The 19,912-nt window shown below is 34.9% G+C and overlaps 1 protein-coding gene across 1 annotated transcript in view; it reads left to right on the top strand.

Annotated features, from left to right (window-relative positions):
• The window catches only part of HMCN1 (hemicentin 1), a 434,555-nt gene that overhangs the window by 214,555 nt on the left and 200,088 nt on the right, over window positions 1-19,912 (top strand). The window contains exons 15-20 of the mRNA XM_030818744.1: window positions 2,555-2,713; window positions 10,018-10,212; window positions 13,198-13,293; window positions 14,486-14,613; window positions 16,368-16,512; window positions 19,604-19,716. Coding sequence (XP_030674604.1) covers window positions 2,555-2,713; window positions 10,018-10,212; window positions 13,198-13,293; window positions 14,486-14,613; window positions 16,368-16,512; window positions 19,604-19,716 — 836 coding nt within the window. The remainder of the gene's footprint in view (window positions 1-2,554; window positions 2,714-10,017; window positions 10,213-13,197; window positions 13,294-14,485; window positions 14,614-16,367; window positions 16,513-19,603; window positions 19,717-19,912) is intronic.

Below are 19,912 nucleotides of genomic sequence, written 5' to 3'. Positions count from 1 at the left end.
GAGGAAGAGTTCCTGCCTTCACCATAAGAATATCTTTTTCCTCATACCTTCCTTGAGGTGATTCTGATTGAATAAAGTAGGTGTTTGAAAGAAAAAAATTAACAAACCGTATTCCATTCAGACCATTAGAGAAAAGGAATTCCATAAGCACAAATGCTCTCTGAAATTTTAGATCTTTTATTTTTAGAAATGAGCAACATATAGTGGGTTCAAAGGAGAATCAAAACACTATTGAAATCTTATAAAAAGAATATGTATGGTAAAATATTAAAGAAATTAGATTTATTCATTTAGATCTGTTGTTCTTAAAATGTGGTTTGGAGACTCTAGGGGTTCCTACAATTCTTTCAGGGGATTCATGAGATCAAAATTATTTTCATAATAATACTAAGATGTTGCCTTTTTCATTCTTATTATCTCAAAAGTGAATAATGGAGTTTCTGGAGGCTATGTGATGTGTGATGTTCAATAGAGTCAGTGGAGAAGCAGATATGAGCATTCAACTGTCTTGTATTATGCTACATTAGAGATTATAGAGATGTGCAAAAATGTGAAACACTGCCTCTCTTCTCACTAAATTTCTCATGTTTTGAAAATACAGTTTTAAAAATATAATATGTTTATTATACTAAAATGTCATGCATTTATTAAAAATAAGTGAATGTATATGTTTTTAATTTCTCAGTTTTATTTCTAAAATTATATATATATATACAGTACAAATAAACATAATCCACATAAAAATTCACCAGGGTCCCTATTAATCTTTTAAGAGTACAGTTAAGTTTTTAAACAAACATTTTTGATAACTACTTACTTATCAATTATTTGAAAAGATCTTATGCCAGAGATAATGATCTCTCTGTTAGTCTTTATATCCACGGAGGCCAGATTGAATTTAAACTGCAGCAAAAAGGGAACTCTCCTCAATGGTAATGACTGTAAACCCTAGAATATATTGTCAGTAAAGTTTATACATTTTACTATGTATAACATTCTTCTAGTCTTACCTAATATTAAAAGTAAATAATCACTATTTTACTTCCATCTGAAAGGTTCTGTATTTATAGCTTCTCAATAATTTGATGAGTAACTTTTCAGTAGAAATCAAGAAAGGAGAATCTATCAAAATGTGATTAAAACGGAAACTTAATATAACTAGTTTTTTCCAATTTATATTTTGTTTCATGTCTGCTATTCTTTAAACATTTTTATTTTGATAGAAAGCTACTAGCAAAAAAGTCTTTATTTTATCCTGTTAATGTCCTCTGACATTTACAGAAGAAATATAAGGGGAAAGTAAATTCCAAAAATCTAAATGCATTTTAGTCCAAACATTTTAATACTCGATGAACAGGGAGGTCAGATTGCATCCTCCTGTGGTGTGAGGAAAGTTTATGTCAACATCATCTGCTTTTATTTATAAAAATTTCTCAGAGGCATATCGACACAGCTTTAGTTACTGCTCTCATTTTCACGTGGTATGTAGTAGCAAGTTTAAAAGCATGATTGAGGTTTTAAATATTGGAATGCTGAAAAATACTTTATTTTAGGCACTGACGGTTGCTGATGTAATTTTTTTCTCAAATTTAGAGCTCTTGTGACCTCCTTGCCTTTGAAAATTATATAAACAGAAAGAGAATTGTCCATTTGTTGCCCCGAGTCTGTTGGCTGTTGCTGTTTGCAGTCTCCTAGAGAATTTTAGTACTAGCTCCTGAGTTGTGTTTGCTTCTTAGAAGCTAAGACAGTTACTTCCATGGTCCTCAGTCCAAGGTCAGATGGCTGACCAAAAGGTATTTTGGAGAATACCTTTTCAGGCTTGACATCTGGGAATACTATGAAACTCTAAGAACAATGACCCTCAAGATTCCTGGAAGTTTTTAAAATCCTGACGTGTTTGATGTCACCCTTTACAAAAACAAAAAAGATGTGGACACTGAGCTGGCATTAAACATCCAGTACTATGTACAGTACTATGTACTTTTTTATGATAGTGGTCATCCTGATTAATTCTATTCTTTGGCAAGGAGATGCCCTGGAGGAGGAGGAGGAGGGGAAGCATAAGGAAAAGCCTAACCTAAATCATAGCTTTGTTGAGGCATCTTCTGCCTTCAAATAAAAGTCATTCTTGGGAAATTCAAGGCACTGGTCATTAGCAGAAATAAAATTCCTCTGGTTTCTCAAACATCTACTGAGTAACCAAATGCATCCTGCCACAAAGATAGTAGAAACCTCCTTTCAACCTTCATTTCCTCACTCCCTTGTTACCTAAGCTTTGGTTGTGACTGCCAGGCTTTCCCAGTTCCCCAAGGTAGCTTCAAAGAACTCCTCCTTTTTTATTTAGTTACACATACAGATATAAATAGAAAATATTCATACACAGTTTATTACAGGTCTGGACTTTAGACTGTAGAAAGTGTCTATGTTGTGCCAAACACTTGTGTTGAAAAACTTTGCAATCAACTTTATTTGGAAGTTTTGAAATTAAACCAATAGCAGCGTAAACAACTTTAATACTTCAGTGTTTAATGTTCTCCCCTTTGTTTTGACTTAGGAGATCTTGAGCTGAGGCCCTCAGCATTCCTCATTATTGACCCTCTCTTGGGACTTTTGAAGATTCAAGAAACACAAGATCTGGATGCTGGCGATTATACCTGTGTAGCCATCAATGAGGCTGGAAGAGCAACTGGCAAGATAACTCTGGATGTTGGCTGTAAGCCTCCAGATCTTATAGGCCAAATTTGTTTTGAAATTGATCTGTTATTCTTCATGTTCAATAACTTGAAATTATTTGGTAGAATTATTAATCAGAATGGCAAAATTAGAGGATGCATTTCAGATTAATATAATAACAGTAGTTAGCATTTACTAGGTGCTTTCTTTTTTTTTTTTTTTTGATACAGAGTCTCACTCTGTCACCCAGGCTGGAGTGCAGTAGTGCTATCTTGGCTCACTGCAACCTCTGCACCCCATGTTCAAGCAATTCTCCTGCCTCAGCCTCCTGAGTAGCTGGGATTGCAGGCGCCTGCCACCATGCCCAGCTATTTTTTTTTTTGTATTTTTCATAGAGGCGGGGTTTCACCATGTTGGCCAGGCTGGTCTTGAACTCCTGACCTCGTGATCCACCCACCTCAGCCTCCCAAAGTCCTGGAATTACAGGCATGAGCCACCACACTGAGCCACTTTCTAGGTACCATTCGCTGTGTCAAAAACTTTTATATGGAAAGATCCTAAAATTATCTCCTTTTTATAGATAAGGAAACTGAGGCTTATAAAGGCTAAGCAACTTGATCAGGGTTACAGAGTTAGGGAGGTGCAGAACCTGGATATTTGAACTCAAGTTGCTGTTTCCCTACTAAGAGTCATCCATTCTGCCACCAAACTTCTAAGTATCAACATCTGGAGGCCAGAAATTATACTTTGGCCCTAGATCACAATTTGAAGATATTGATGACAGCAAAGGTATCAGATTGTGCTTTTACTTAAAAAAATTCAATAGAAAATTACTCTTCAGTGTATAAAATAAATACTACAAAAAAATGTCAATCACAAAATGAAGATACAGTGCATGCAAGACAACCGTATGTAGGTTACTCAAGAAGTTTCGTCCTCCCTTTTTTGTCTACCTCATGTCTCTTTTAAAAAAAAATCTCTTCGCATTGTAGTCAAACATAAAACAGAGTTCACTTTGTATGAAATAGAACCTGCCATTTAATTTTTAAGATAATTTAACATTTGTGTCACTTAGAACTTATAAAATATGACACTGCATTCAATTGTCCTATATTTTCACTTGTATATGATGATATTCATGCCAGACTGTTTTTTTAAAGCAAAAGTTAGAACTGTAAAGAAAATGCTTTTTATTTTTCTTAGAATATAGTAACACAAAACATTTTAGTTCTACTGTTTTAAGTCTTTAGATGAAAATCATGTCCTGCTAAACTTGATATTTGTTTCATGTAAGCTAAATTTTTGCTTTCTGGGATCTTTTATGATCCCCTTGCCCCTGAGCTGTCTGGTGAACACTTTGCATTCTTGGTGATTATGCCCTTGGGGAAGAATCAACAAAGCTGGAAATGACCACAAAGACCACTATAGAATCTGTCTAGGACACTGTAAGACATGTTTGAACCATGACTAAACTCTGTGGTTATTAAGAGAAATGCCTTGAAAATAAGACTGGAACCTCTGGGTGGAGGGTAGCTCTGAATCTACTAGCAAGCAGGATGTAAAACACAGTAATGCTTTTAGAAATGTAAGGCCCAGATAAAGAGGGTCACTACACAGAGAATTCTTGTTTACAAGAAATATACTGAGTACAACGTTGTAATTCTCAACATTTTCTAGTTCTCCTTCTACCTCCTTCCTGCACAGATATTTTATGTTTACTCAACATTCTTTTAGACTTGTCTAGCTCTAGAGGAAGAGAGAAACAGTCTCAGTAATTTTTCCCAGCAAAAAGGTAATTGCACCCTCAGTCCCCTCAAAGTTTGTAGAAATCCTAAGAGTCTTTTGCACATGCTTCTTTCCTTACTTGCTGCCTTCTTGATAATCCCTTTTAGCTTCTGGAATTTCCAGATTCCTTCTTCTGTCCAGTGATACACCATATAAGGGTTCACACTATCTCCGTTGGGGTGATTTACATTGGATTAGGAAACATCCTAACAAATGTTTCATATTTATGCTTTATTTCTTGAACAGAAGTGAATTTTGTTTTATCTTCACTTATACTCAAGATCTTCATTCTCTGTGACCCTTTCTAAAACAATGGCTTTTTCAACTTTTATTCTAGTAATTGTCCTGACAGAACCATCAACATAAGCCAAATTATTTGTTTATTGTAACCTTGACCATTGTTCACAATTGCCAAATAACTTAGTATTAAAGTCAGTACCATTCATGTTTCTGTTATGCACTAACTATTTCCATATTCGCTGTTAGATCTTTCTCATTGTAGCTCACAGTGTTAGGAGTTGCTTCATTTTTGAGGTTTGCTTGACACCGATGCTGCCTTGGCTGCCTACCTAGTGCCTGGTATTCTCATTTGCCTTGTTTTGTGATACCAGTACACATATTCTTTGACCTCGTGCTTGTTTTGTTGAATAACAAAAGTTGATTAGACCTTGTCTGTTCACATCACACTATTGTTACATATTCTAGCAAATGTAATATGTAAATGCTAAGAACCATGCAAATCACAGTTGTAGTGATAATTATAGTTATCACTATTAGGTTTAAAGGTAAACGCACATCAAATCAAAACTTTCCCCAGAACTTATGTAGTGGTTAAGTAAATGGTGGACTCTGACTGAGAATGGGTTTTCTGCCTAAACTTTCCTCATCTATAAAATAATGATCTAAGTGGTACCTACCTCACTGGTTGGTTGTAAAGATAAAACGAGACATCATCATAACGTACACCCAGCATATCAGCTGTTAACTGCTGTTCCCCTAAAGCTGTTTAATGAAACATGTATCATGTAAATGAATATTAACTTCACAAATTAAGTGGTCATTTTGATTCTTTGAACCTTGAAAAATCATATGGAAATGCCTATGTAATAGCAGCTTAGTATTTAAGATTAAGCATCGGGATTTTAATGTGAAAATCACTGTTTCAGCTTAACTTTTTAAAGAAAGGGCTTGAGACAAATTAAGTATTAAGCTTAGTAGTGCATAAAATTGTTCATTTGAGTTCCAAAACTATTGGGCATAAATTTAAGTAGCTTATGACTTAGGAAGAAAGGCATGCTTTTATCCATATCATTTAGCTATTTGAACTCTCATATTGTTTTTGTGGGCATATTACTTCATATCAACAATACTAGATCAAAAAATAATGAAAAGCCTATTTAATATGATTTTTGAGTTCTAGCTTCTTGTAGTGAGTGCCCTTTTTCCTATTACTTATTATCATGGTTTTAAATTATGGACATTTCACGTCAACAGGGAAAGTTACCAATGATTTTTATCCTTTGTAAAAAGGGATAGTGGATTGTGAAGTCATTTGGAAGGAAAGAGGACTGGCTACATCAAACAAAAAGTTGGCTTGGCAGTGATTTTATTTGTAGCATTCCATACCACACAGGGTTTGAGTCTTAGACTGTGGTTTCATGCTTTGTGGTTTGGTGGAACCAAAACAATGTGTCCAGTCATTTTAGGAAAGAAAATCTCTGACTAAAATAATGCAAGAGCCACCATATGGAGTATATATATATTTAATTTTCCCTAAGGGAACTAGAATAATTTTATGGAATAATTTTTGCAGCAAGATGGTCAATCTGTTTGTGATTTTTATGTTTGCAGAATAATGTGTGTACACAGCCATATCTATATGTAAGTTACAGCAAAGTTATACTGTGGCATTAACCCTGTGCAGATCTCAAGATGCTTGCAAACAAATACTTAGAATCTCAGAGGATCAAACATCATCCTAACAGACTCTATGAAGAAGCCAAAATTGAAATTAACCATAGATACATTAAACTAACCACAGAAATTAACCGTAGATATATTAAACTCCAGTTGAGATTTAATAAGTTAACTCTATAATATGTTTAATGAGAGTTTATATCTGAGTGATTATTATATACTAAATGATTAATAAAGATCATCTCTTTTAACAACATGAGATAGGAAATGTTATTATGCCTTTTTTGTTCATGGGAATATTTTAACTGGAGGAGGTAAAATAATTTTCTCAATCTTAGAGTTGCCATTTGAAGCCACTTAGTGTGCTCTTCACCTCTCTAAGCAAACAGCCTCCTCTGTAGAAGCACCGTGCACCGTACTACACTCACTGCTGTTCTTCTTCCCCATAGTTTCATTAATGTGTTTACCATCTACTCACTGTAATTCACTTGGAGTTCATGTTGGCTACATTCAGGAGTAGGAAGTATTTAAAAAGCTTCTTCGCTGTATTAGGAGTTGCTTCATTTTTGAGGTTTGCTTATCATTGATGCTACCTTGGCTGCTTACCTAGTGCCTGGTTTTCTCATTTGCCTTGTTCCGTGATACCAGTACATATATTCTTTGACCTTGTGCTTGTTTTATGCACAATGCTGTTCTCAAAGCTGCTTTACAATGGATGACTTCTCCTGTCTTAATTGAGTTTTGTTGGTACAGGTTGAGGTTTGCTTATCCTTTTTTATTCCAGTTTGTTCTTGGCTTTCTTAGTTCTGAAAATTGAAATCTGCCTTCATTTTCACTGAAGCCTGTGTTGTAATGTGTCAGTAAACTGGGTATTCTTCCAAGTAGTTGGTTGATTCCAGGCTTCTGCATATCTTTGTGCTGTTCTGGAATTTGTTTTCTGTCCATCACCGCATTTACCTGCCCATACTCTGAGCCTAACATATCCAGAAACTCTTAAACTTAACTTCCATTTTTCGGAACAGCCACCCGCTTTAGAATAAATGATTTCCATTTATCCAGAGAAAAGTAACTAGGTCTTAGAGACTTTGTGTATCCGTCCATTCTCACACTGCTATAAAGAAATCCCAAAGACTGGGTAATTTATGAAGAAAAGAGGTTTAATTGGCTCACCGTTCTGCAGGCTCTACAGAAAGCATGGCTAGGGAAGACTCAGGAAACTTATAATCGTGGCAGAAGGCAAAAGGGAAGCAGGCACATCTTACATGGCCAGAGCAGAAGGAAGAGAGCAAAGGGGGAGGTGCTACACACTTTTAAATCACCAGATCTCGTGAGAATTCACTCACTATCCCGAGAACAGCAAGGGGGCAATCTGCCCCCATGATCCAATCACCTCCCACCGGGCCCCTCCTCCAAAATTGGAGATTACAATTCAACATGAGATTTGGGCAGGGACACAGATCCAAACCGTATCACTTAGAATAAGCAAGCTATGAGCTATTCTATTAACTATGTTTAAAATATGTTTATTTTGCCTATTATTTTTATAAGTCAAATTTCCATATAGATGGATTAAGAAAAATCTAAACACTGATACACCATTTATTTATAAAAACATATTGTTCAATTGTGGTATTTAACCTAATTTAATTTTGTTTAGGTTCAATAAATAAATAAGAGGGCTTCTGAAATTGCCATGTGAAAGTTCAATGTACTGGGTCAAGGTTGCTATACACACTTATGCACCAGACACACACACACACACACACACACACACACACAAACACACACTGAGTTATTACTGAAGTGTTGTCATACTGATTACAAAAATTCATTCACTAATATCCAGTGGCCATGAATAATGCACAAAGTACTATGTTAGCTGCTGTAAAAGATAAAAATATGGTTACAAATATAAACTCTCTAGGAAATAAAAAACAAACATAATCTAACAACAGGTTGAAAGTGGTGATTGCTATGAGAATGGTAGAGAGTGAGTTCTCTGAAACTTTAGAGAGGGAAGAAATCATGCTCATCTCAACTGGTAAGAGATGGCATCATAGAGGAGGGGCCTTTTAAACCAGATTAAAAGATTGCCAATATTTCAACAGCCAGAGATCAATAGCAGACATTACATTTATGGGAGATGGTAATAACAAGGTACCGATATGAGAAAGGTCAGTCCTTGTTTGGAGAAGAACAAGGGATGCTGATTGCCCAGGTAGTAACATTTATAAAGGGAAATAATAGGAGATGAGGCTGCAAAGATGGAGGACGTTCTTTAACCTATACTAAAAACCACTAATGCTGCTTGAGAGACAACTGTACATCAACTCCAGAATTCCCATGGGAAGAAAAGTGATCTCTGTAGGAATATTTATGAGCCTGCTAACTAGTATGACTATGAGCAGTTGTGAGAACCCACAGAAAAGGGGAAGTTAATATAATCACAAACAATGGTGACTCCAAAGTTGAATGGACTTGGCTTTTAATCCTGCTTCCATAATTCAACTCCATGTGACACTTAGCAAATTAACTATCCGTGTTTCAGTTTCTTCATCTATAAAATCAGAGTAATAACAATACTTACTCCATAGAGATATTGTGAAGATTAAATGAGATAATTAATGGATAGCACTTAACACAACCTCTGACTCTATAAGTGATAATGATCATTTCTAACCAAGATTTAACCTTGACTTTATCAAGGAGCTTTCCCTAGGGTACACCTCTTAGAGCCTATATGAGCAGGTTTCATCCATTGCCTCCCAAAGTACCCTGTATATTTCTCCTTGCCTGATGTCTCATCGCGCATAAGTTTCCAGGATGTGTTGAGAGCCTCATCTATTTGAACTTGCTGACAGTATCCTCCCTAAAAAGGATTCCTATGTTTTCCAAGATGTGCCTCTGATGTATTTCTATGTCTTCCTCCCTGAACTCTGTGGTTACCTGAATTATGTGGATATCTCTAGCCTCTTATCTATAATTTTTTATAGTTTCTGAATCATTTCTTAATTCTAAGATATTAAACTCTTCCTATTCTCTTTTTATCAAATACTACATTCTGTCATTTGTATCATTTATTCTCAAATTTAAATTTCTCTAATTCAAAAATGTGAAAGGTATGAGAAGCAAGAATATGATATTGAACAAGGATATAATTTAGGAGTAAATAGTGTTAGCTTGTTATATAGTGATTATGGAAGAATGAACTCTGGTATAAATTAAAAATTCAACCAAAGGAGTAAGTTATGGAAAGTGTCAAAAATATCTTATTATAAGGCCAACTTATTTATAAGATAGTCTTAAAGTTTGAGCAATTTGACATAAACTAAAATTGAAAACAAATTTTTAGAATGAAAGATTCTCTTTATTTAAGGTAATTATAATTTGAAGTCCCACGCTTTTTAATCATCTATCACCTTAAGGAAATGGTTGGGCTTCTAAGTGTCTCTCTTTATTTATAAAGCAAAAAAGAAACACCCACTGTTTTTACATAAGAGAGGAATATCAACGGGGTAAATTTACAATATAATATGAACAATAATTCAAATTCAATGATTTGACAGTTTAATATTTAAGTTTATGTTTAATATGCCTGTATAATATACCAATGAGTTTTTTGTTGTTTGTAATGTCTTCCAGCACCTCCAGTTTTCATACAAGAACCTGCTGACGTGTCTATGGAAATTGGCTCAAATGTGACATTACTTTGTTATGTTCAGGGTTATCCAGAACCAACAATCAAATGGCGAAGATTAGACAACATGCCGATTTTCTCAAGACCTTTTTCAGTTAGTTCCATCAGCCAACTAAGAACAGGAGCTCTCTTTATTTTAAGTAGGTTGAAGGAAATATATTTTGTATGAATATGTACTTTTATGTTATACATTTATGTTTTATACATAGGTATTGCTATTTAAAATAGTATATTAATCATGCCAACATATTTTATGTTCATTGCATTTTACTTTGAGATAGCACTGGCATTTTATATTCAGGAATTGTCATAAATGAGTTATATTTTATTCAAATGTATGTCATTAATTTATCATAAGGGCTTATGAAACAATATGACTTCTTCATACCTTACCATTTCTTACTGCAAATAGAGTCACCTGAGCCTCTACATAGATTAAATGGTCACATTGCCTTGATTCTTGTAACAATTGTTGTATAGAAAGATAAAATATTACTATTAGTTAACTTTATTTGCTTTCTTGAACAGTACATAACAACATAGGGAAGCTTTGGAAACTCCTTTATTAAAAGCTGTATCCACCTGAAGCAAAAGATCCCTGCCACTGCCACAAAAGTCAAATACTTTCTTATCTAAAAATTTTATAAGCCATTCAGTATTCAGATATTTGGAAGCACCTTCTATTTTTTCAAATAATGCCAAGAATAATTGCATGGTGTTTTCAGAGGAGGAAGAGCATTTAGATAATTGCATTTTTAAAAATAATGGGATGTTTGGGGTATTTTATAGAAAGCTTTCAATCAGTTACTGCTAAGTTAATTATTTTAATTATTTTTATTTTTATATTTTAGGTGGGTACAGGTTCTCATTCTGTTGCCCAGGCTGGAGTGCAGTGGTATGAACTCGGCCCATTGCAAACTCCACCTCGCAGGTTCAAGCAATTCTCCTGCTTCAGCCTCCTGAGTAGCTGGGATTACGGGTGTGAACCACCACACCCAGCTAATTTTTGTATTTTTGGTAGAGATGGGTTTTTACCATGTTGGCCAGGCTGGTCTCGAATTCTTGACCTCAAATGATCCACCCACATCGTCTTCCCAAAGTACTAGGATTACAGTCATGAACCACCATGCCTGGCCCAAGTTTATTAACAATACTAAATGTACATTGGCCGCTTAAACTTCCAGATATAAATTAAATTGTCTAATAACAAGTGCTTCAGTGTTCAGCTCTGTGGTGAGCTCTATGGTGGACAGAGTCAGATATAGGGTCCCTCACTCAGATAGTTTGCAGTCCATTCTCTGAGTGGATGCCCATAAAAGGAGCTACTGGGAAGTACACATCAGATTGGGTCAGATTGTGCATGACTTGAATGTCCAGGTGAAAAAATGGATTTGATGAGCTAGAAGTTAGACATCCCCATTCCAAGTTTGATAGGCAGGAAAAGGTACATGAAAGTACTGTTTCAGAACACCGCTACAAGATAGGAAGAGAGATGAGAGAAAGGGAACATTGAAAAGCTCAAAGAGTGATGATGAGAAACAACACAGTTGTTGATAAAAAGTGAGACCTGAAAACAAATTGATTAAAGGAGACGAAATAAAAGGAAGAATAAAAGAGCTCAAAATCTTGAGCAACAGTTGCCTAATTGTCAAAATTAAATTGTCTGGAAGGAAATTAGTAATTAGAAACTTGGTTCTCATGGTATGTTGTATTTCTACACAAATTAGCCCAAGAATTCATAATATGAAAAATATCCTGGTTAGAACCAATGTATGATTTATTAATCGGGTGGTTTGCTGAATTTTTATTTCCAAATGAATGTTTGCTATTTAGAGTGGATGCTGCCTCAGTTTACCAGATGCAGTTCTACAATTAGATGCATATGGTTAGCAGAGGAGTAGAAACTTTGTCATGGTTCTTTATCTGAGATAGTATGGGACTATTGATGCTGGAAAGCTGCACTTTTCTCTGTTCAAATCTTATCAATAGATTAAACTGCTTATTTTGGTTCATATATTTACAAGATTACACCCATTCCCCTATTTAAAATCCTCTCCTTCCTTCCTGATTGCTCACAAGACAAAACCATGCTCTTGAGAATGTACAGCCCACCTCTTCAACTTCAGGCTGCTGACTGTCCCCACACAACCTATAACTCAGTAGTCCCCATCCTCATGGCTCCAATACCCTCTTTAATTACAAATATTTTGTATTATCATTTTATTATCTTAAAATATTCTATGTATTTGATCTAACTACATAATAAAAATTATTTTAATATCTAACACATACAAATGAAAAATGAGGGAAAGTAATTTATATTAAAATAATGCATATTTCAATATGTAAATACTCTGGCATCGTCTACGCAATATGAAGATACATTTATGTGGCATCATTATGAATTCAATAGCTCAAACGCAGACTCATGCAGGAGTATAGGATTGATGACTCAAAAACTCCAAGCTGGTGAAGTGATTTTCTAAGATGATGTGCAATTATTACTAAAGTTCTGTGTTTCTTTTGCACATACAGAATTAGGTTGCAGACTTATGTAGTTACAAACAAAGTTATGAAATACACACATTTCAGTGGGAGTTTCAAAGTCATGCTGGACTTGGGATAATTATTTCTTTGCGAATCTGCCCCATGTTTCACCTCTCTAGTTTTTACCCACTGAATGCCAGCAGACTTCCCCAGTCATTGCATCAACCAAAAAATCTCCCCTGCAAACTTCTAACAGGGTGGTGGTGCAGAGCCCATTGATGGTGCAGCTTTCCATTCTTTGTACAGGCCATGATTTTTCTAGTCATGCCCTTGCCTTTGTAACCTATTAGATTTGGACTGCCCTTCCTCTATTCTACTCACTCAGATATTACCTCAGTGTGAATCCTTCTCCAATTGCCTTTCATGCAGTCACTTCTGTCTCTGCTTCCAGAGCTCACTATCTGGAACTCTTTGTTAGCACTTATTTCACTGTGGTGTGACGGCTGGTTTCTGTGTATGTCCCTTCTTCTACCAGAAGGCAGTGCACACTTTCCATCCACAGATCTCAGCACTGTTTCTGGCACATAGTTAATGCTCCATAGATAGTATTGGATGAGTAAATGAGTTCTTCCTTTTAGACTTATGGGCAAGTGATAAAGGAACCTATATTTGTGAAGCTGAAAACCAGTTTGGAAAGATCCAGTCAGAGACAACAATAACAGTGACCGGACTTGGTAAGATCAATCGAATGTCTACATACCATGGTCTTCAAAATCATCAGACTTCTTTTACTATGTCATCTCTTGCCTGTGCCACTTAAAAAAAAAAAAAAAAAGATAAATGACTAATTACTAGACCAGCCTTCCCTTCCCTACCACATTTCATATTTCTTAGAATGTTAGTCCTGGAAATAACCTTAGAGATTATCTGCTCCAAAATGAAGGGCAATTTAAATAAATTGTTTTAAATCTAAATATGAATACACACAGGCACACACACTCACACACACACATACCCACACATATTAGAGTTGTGGTCTTTTCTGATTCCTTTTTTACCTTTGTTATTTTAGTCAACATGGAATTATTTTTGTGTATGATAGGTAAAAATATAATATCATTTATTTCCAAGTAGTAAGACATTTGGTGCAATATCTATTATTGAATATTCTCTTCCCACTGACTAAAATACCCATCTGATCACATAGTAAGTTTATGTCCCCATGTCTATTCCTTAGAATTCTATTTCTGAAATAGTACTACATTGCTTAAATTATTATAGCATTTAATGTGATTTTTATATCTGTCAGTACATGTTTCTCATTAATACCCTTTTACACAGTTTTTAAAATATGTCTTCATTTGTCTACGTATACATTTTCCAAGTAAAACTACTCTTAGGGATTTTACTTTATGTTAAATTTATTCATTAATTTTTAGAGAAGGGCATATTTACAATACTCCTTTATCATTCCATCTAAGAGAGTCAACCTTGTATTATTTTCTTGAGCTATTACAACAGCATCCTATTGGTCCCATTTCTTCCAGCATACTTATAGTTTTCAGATTAATATTTCCCCAATGATTCGACTTTTCCACTTATAAATGCTTTCAGTTACTCTCCATTTGTCTACTGAATACATTGCAAATATCTTGGCTTGACATTTCAGGCCTTCCATGCCATAAGCATTCTTTTTTACTTTCTTTACTTCTACGGTAATGTATTACCTGTCCTTTCGCATTCCCCCTACTTAGAAGGAGACTTTAATTTTTACTTTCAAAATCATACCCATTTTCATGTAAATATTTTGTTTCTGAAAACTCAAATTTTTATAGCATAACTAATAGTCTTTGGGGCCTGTAAAGTGGTTTACCTTTCTTTTGGGTGAAATGGAGTTGAAAGTGCCTGTGCTCTCTCTTGATTTAGTTGCTCCACTTATTGGAATCAGCCCTTCAGTGGCCAATGTTATTGAAGGACAGCAGCTTACTTTGCCCTGTACTCTGTTAGCTGGAAATCCCATTCCAGAACGTCGGTGGATTAAGAATTCAGCTATGGTAAGAACATTTTAAATGCATGCATTCACACTCCTAATTTTCTTTTATTTATTTTTTTTCTTTGAGACAGAGTTTCATTCTGTCGCCTAGGCTGGAGTGCAGTGGTGGGATCTAGGCTCACTGCAACCTCTGCTTCCCAGGTTCAAGGGATTCTCATGCCTCAGCCTCCAGAGTAGCAGGATTACAGGTGACTGCTACCATGCCTAGCTAATTTTTGTATTTTTTAGCAGAGATGGGGTTTCACCATGTTGGCCAGGCTGGTCTCAAACTCCTGACCTCAAGTGATCCATCCACCTCGGCCTCTCAAAGTGCTGGGATTACAGGTGTGAACTACCACACCTGGCCCAGATTCCTAATTTTCTTGAGTTAGAAGTAATGTATTCCAATCACCAAAAGTATCAATTTAATAAATATACAAAAATATGTTTTTGTAAGTATACCAAAGCTTTTCTTTATTATTGACATTTTTTGTTATTCATATTATTTTGGCATTAATAAAATGGAGAAATAGTGTTATAATTTTCATAATTTTATATTAAATTCAGTGTCACTAGTGAACTTTTTTCAGAATATAGAAGAACTGAAGCAAGTATTGTTATTTTCATTGCACTTAAATATTTTTGTGCTCTTCTTTGTAGTGCATTATTAAATGTTAATATTCCCATAAACTTCTTCCATTTTATGTATCAATCTTTATTATTATTAACTTTAAACATACCTTTCATTGTGACCTATATAAAAATGTAGATATATAGTCATTGTTTTTCAGTATAAAATTTTTTTTATGAAAGGATGTGAAAAATGTTTACAGTTCTGTGAAACTTTTTCTGTAAATTATCTATGGCAATAAATTTTCTTATGGTTCAGAGCATTTTTCTTTCCATTTTCCAGAATATTGGGACTCACTTTCTTCTTGAAGTACTGATTAAAAGTGAATATGCTGAACCCAGGAGGTGGAGGTTGCAGTGAGCCGAGATCGTGCCACTGCACTCCAGCCTGGGTGACAGAGCAATATTCTGTCTCAAAAAAAAAAAAAAAAAAAAAAAAGTGAATTGACTCCATCTAAGAAGATGTAAAATTTCATATTTGCATAAAAACCTGAGAAAAATTAGCAAACCTCACTTAAAAATAAATGCCCTTGTAGAATGATAGTATTTGAGCACACAAGTATCTCATATGCAGTGTGGATGGATGATACAGATTTAGAGGTGATCATTCTTAACTGAAAATATTACCAGCCCTCCCTGACACAATTCATATATCACATATTTTCCGCTAATATTTGCATCTGTTACCTAACAAGGGTGGGTGTTGAGGCTAAGTCCTTCTCCCTTGGCATGAGTAAGTGCCTATGTGCCAAAATAAAAATATCAAATGGCTTCCTAGTGGTAATAAGGCCTTCTTGGAAAAGAACAATTTAAGCCAAAAGTAAAAATTATAGTGAAATTTGGGTTTTGAGTGATGACAAAATTTACAGGAACATTAAACAAGTCATGTCTATATTTTTCTCTTTTTAGCTTGTGCTTAACTCTCTGATAAATATTAATAGGTATAATATTTGGAGGTATATCATGATTAAATTGTACAATCACACTCTTGGTAACATTTATGCTCATCATTCTTCACTTAAGGACATTAAAATATTTTGTTTATAGACTTTTAGTAACCCGATCGGGGAAAAAAAAGCAGATTCATTTTTGACTCTCACAAATCCTTTCTTTTTAAATAAAAATTACCTTTTTTTGTCCTTTAAGTTGCTCCAAAATCCTTACATCACTATGCGCAGTGATGGGAGCCTCCATATTGAAAGAGTTCAGCTTCAGGATGGTGGTGAATACACTTGTGTGGCCAGTAACGTTGCTGGGACCAGTAACAAAACTACCTCTGTGGTTGTGCATGGTAAGAGACACACCCAATGTTATTGTTTCCAAACTGTGTTCAAAGTAGTTGTTCCTATATTTTAATCAAATAACTCTGTTCTTCTAATTACAGTTGGATACTCTCTTAATTGTTATTTCTTATTTCTTGAACAATATCTACATTGTTAATGTTGTTTCCAGATTTCCCTTTTTTATGTACACAAAAAGACATTCTTGGGAGTTACCAGCTGAGTCTGGCCAAGGGCTTTTGTAAGTGGTTTCTTAATTGTTAAAAGTGACCTCGGCTCTCAAAGAATTATGTTTAAAAATACATTTTAATTTCAGACAAGCTGAACTCATTATACCCTCCAGATTGCCTTTTCTTTTTGGATTGTGCAACCAGCATGTCCTTACTAATGACCCCTTTGTGCTTAAGCTAGAAATGACCTAAACTTTTCTAAAGGTCACCAAATGTACTCCAAACAATCTTCTTGCATGTTAAATAACTTAAAGGTCACAAATAAGAAAATCCAGAAGCAATCTTTTTCCCTTCGTGACTAACAGTAACCAGCTTTTTACATCTCAATAATTGACAGCTTCATAGATTAAGAAATTGTCATAACTTTTTTGTATACTTCCTTTGAAGACTCTGCAACATTGTTTTTTTTAAAAAAAACAAAAAACAAAAAAAATATTGCATTAAAAATAGCTTTGTGTCCAGAGCTGAATATCTGAGGGAAGAAAGTACTACAAAATACTTATTTTTAGTAGTTGATTTATTCGTTATTTAGAGTGTGAATTGGAGAGTCCAGTAGTTTTACAATTTTGTTTGGTCTATTGACAATAGACAAATAGACTGAATGCAGACCATTTTCTTTTATTATGTCTGCTTCTCTTAAACAGCCTCTTCCACCTTTCTCAGTTTTACTTTAAGTATCCACCACATAACCTTAGATATTCTTGGAGAAATATTATTTTGAAGAAATACTAAAGCAACACTAAATTAGTTATAACTTAGAGGAATAAATGCATACTGACAGATTGGACATGGTTGTGTAATTATTTTTCAAGAAGACCAGACCATAGATTTCTTGAACAGTGCTTATAGACTAGTTTGAGAATCTAGTGTAGGAATGCCCTCACGTTATCTCTCTTTGGCTTCTGGTGACTGCCTAGAATATTGTGTTGAATAGGATTCTGAGGCTGAATTTTCACTTGGGTGAAAAAAATGACAGGATTAATTATGATGTCTTTCCTATCAGAGGGGCAAGGATACAGACAAACGAATGATATGGTGTATTGTTTTAACATTAAAATTTAAGAGATCATTTCACAACATTCATTGGTCCATTTTAGTCCAAAATGAGTAACTAATTTAGTCCATAGAGTTAAAAAATTAGTGCAGCCATTTGGCATTAACTAAATCTAGCAGACATTTAGCAGATGGACGTGATGCAGCCTAGCAGCTCTCTATACCTCTGTATTTATGTTAATTAGCAGTGCCGTTCCTTCATCATTCTGTGTCTGCATTTTTAAGAATATTCATTAAAGGCTCTCAATCAAATTCTTAAAATAATGAATGAATACAAGTATGAATGTAAATTAAAATGACAAAACAGTTTGTCATATTGGTTTGTATAGATTGACAATCTGAAAAGAAACTTCTCTTCCACACCCAAATGTCATCAGATTTCAAAACTATTGCCTAAATTTGCCACTTTTCTTTTTTGCTGTTAAACTCAATATGTTTGTATCAAAATGGCTTATTCCATGTTGCCACAAATTGACAGCATAGTTGAAAGATGAATATTCCATGATGATTCTGAAAATTAAATTTCTTGCTTTAGAGAGTAGCCTGGCATTGTTGTTTAGGGCTGGGGATTTGCTGCCAATTCCTTAAGAAGAAATTATCTAAAGAGTAAACCCAGCCATAGGAAAATATGAGTATGTAGCATATCTAATCTAAGCCTTCCAAGGAATTTTTTTGCACTGAGGTTTCTGGTGTCTCTAGTTCTAAAAATCTTCTCCAGAGTAGTTATGATAATCCTTGAAAAATCTGATTTTAAGGAAGAGAAATGATGAGTGATTGAGCTCCTGGGAGCAGTTCCAGTCTCATCTTTCCAGAGGATGGAAAGGAAATGCCTGTTATAGATTGGGCTTTTATTGTCTTCTTCTCACTGTGTTAGGAACTTTCATATATGCAAGCTTCTTTAATCAAAATCACCATTTTGACAACATTGAGTATTGATAATTTCTGTTTGTGAGAGTTGGTTCTGATTATGATTTACACAGAATGGAGGGATTAACCTTCTTCCTTTTCCTTTTGCTTCTACTCGTGTTAATTCTTCAGTTGCTTTCTAAAGTAAAAGGTATGTTATTCTTCTTACTGAAAAATATTGACTTAGAATCCTTTTAGTCTTTTAAATGTAAAAGACTTGGCTGGGCGTGGTGGCTTATGCCTGTAATCCCAGCACTTTGGGAGGCTGTGGCAGGAGGATCGTGTGAGCCCAGGAGTTCAAGACCAGCCTGGGTAACACAGCGAGACCCTGTCTCAAAAAATAAATAAATAAATAAATAAATGAAATAAAAATCTCTTAAGATTTGAGTTTTACCAATGAATTCTTCTTAACCAAACAAATCTTTTTATCTAGGTTAAATGTAGTAGCTCACTAAGTGATTCCTGAGTATAGATAGGTATTTAATATGTAGTGGTTAAACAGCCCATTTCTCTGAATGTAGGCTTATGTCAGCTTATTGCAGCTTAACGAATAAAGGACAGTGATTGGAGATATAGATATAGCTCTTAGAGTGCAATTCTATCTTGGGTTTCCAGCAAAAAAATGAATTTTCTTCAGTCCTGTCTTATTTTTGTTAGGAAAGTCAGCTTATTAGACATCACTTACTATTTGATTTTAAGTTTTATTTCATTTTTCAGATCATAACTACTTTATTGTCTTTGTCTAGCACACTCCTTTACAGAGATTATCCTACCTTTTTATCAGAAAATGTGAAATAATTGCAATTGCTCATTTTACAAACATTAATGTTGTAATGAAAATGTTCAACTTTAAATAGATGATGTTAAATGGAAGAACAGGTGCTCAGATTCCAAATCCTACTTACCTTTTCAGTTCTGCCAACCATTCAGCATGGGCAGCAGATACTCAGTACAATTGAAGGCATTCCAGTAACTTTACCGTGCAAAGCAAGTGGAATTCCCAAACCATCTGTCATCTGGTCCAAGGTAAATGATACATCTAGTCATATTTCCTGAAGAGCAGAGTGTGAAGTTCACCTGCAAGTTATCCCCAGTCTTGAGCGGGGGGCTGGGGGAGTGAGGCATCGAAAGAAGATAAGTTAATAAAGCGTTTCCTATGTGGCCAGACAGACATGCTAGGAAGCCTCCAAGAAACCATTTAGATGCACCTCAGAAGGCTCCC

Source organism: Nomascus leucogenys, chromosome 9, assembly GCF_006542625.1.
Source record: "Nomascus leucogenys isolate Asia chromosome 9, Asia_NLE_v1, whole genome shotgun sequence".
Lineage (NCBI taxonomy): Eukaryota > Metazoa > Chordata > Mammalia > Primates > Hylobatidae > Nomascus > Nomascus leucogenys.
This window is presented reverse-complemented; position numbering and strand designations above follow the sequence as displayed.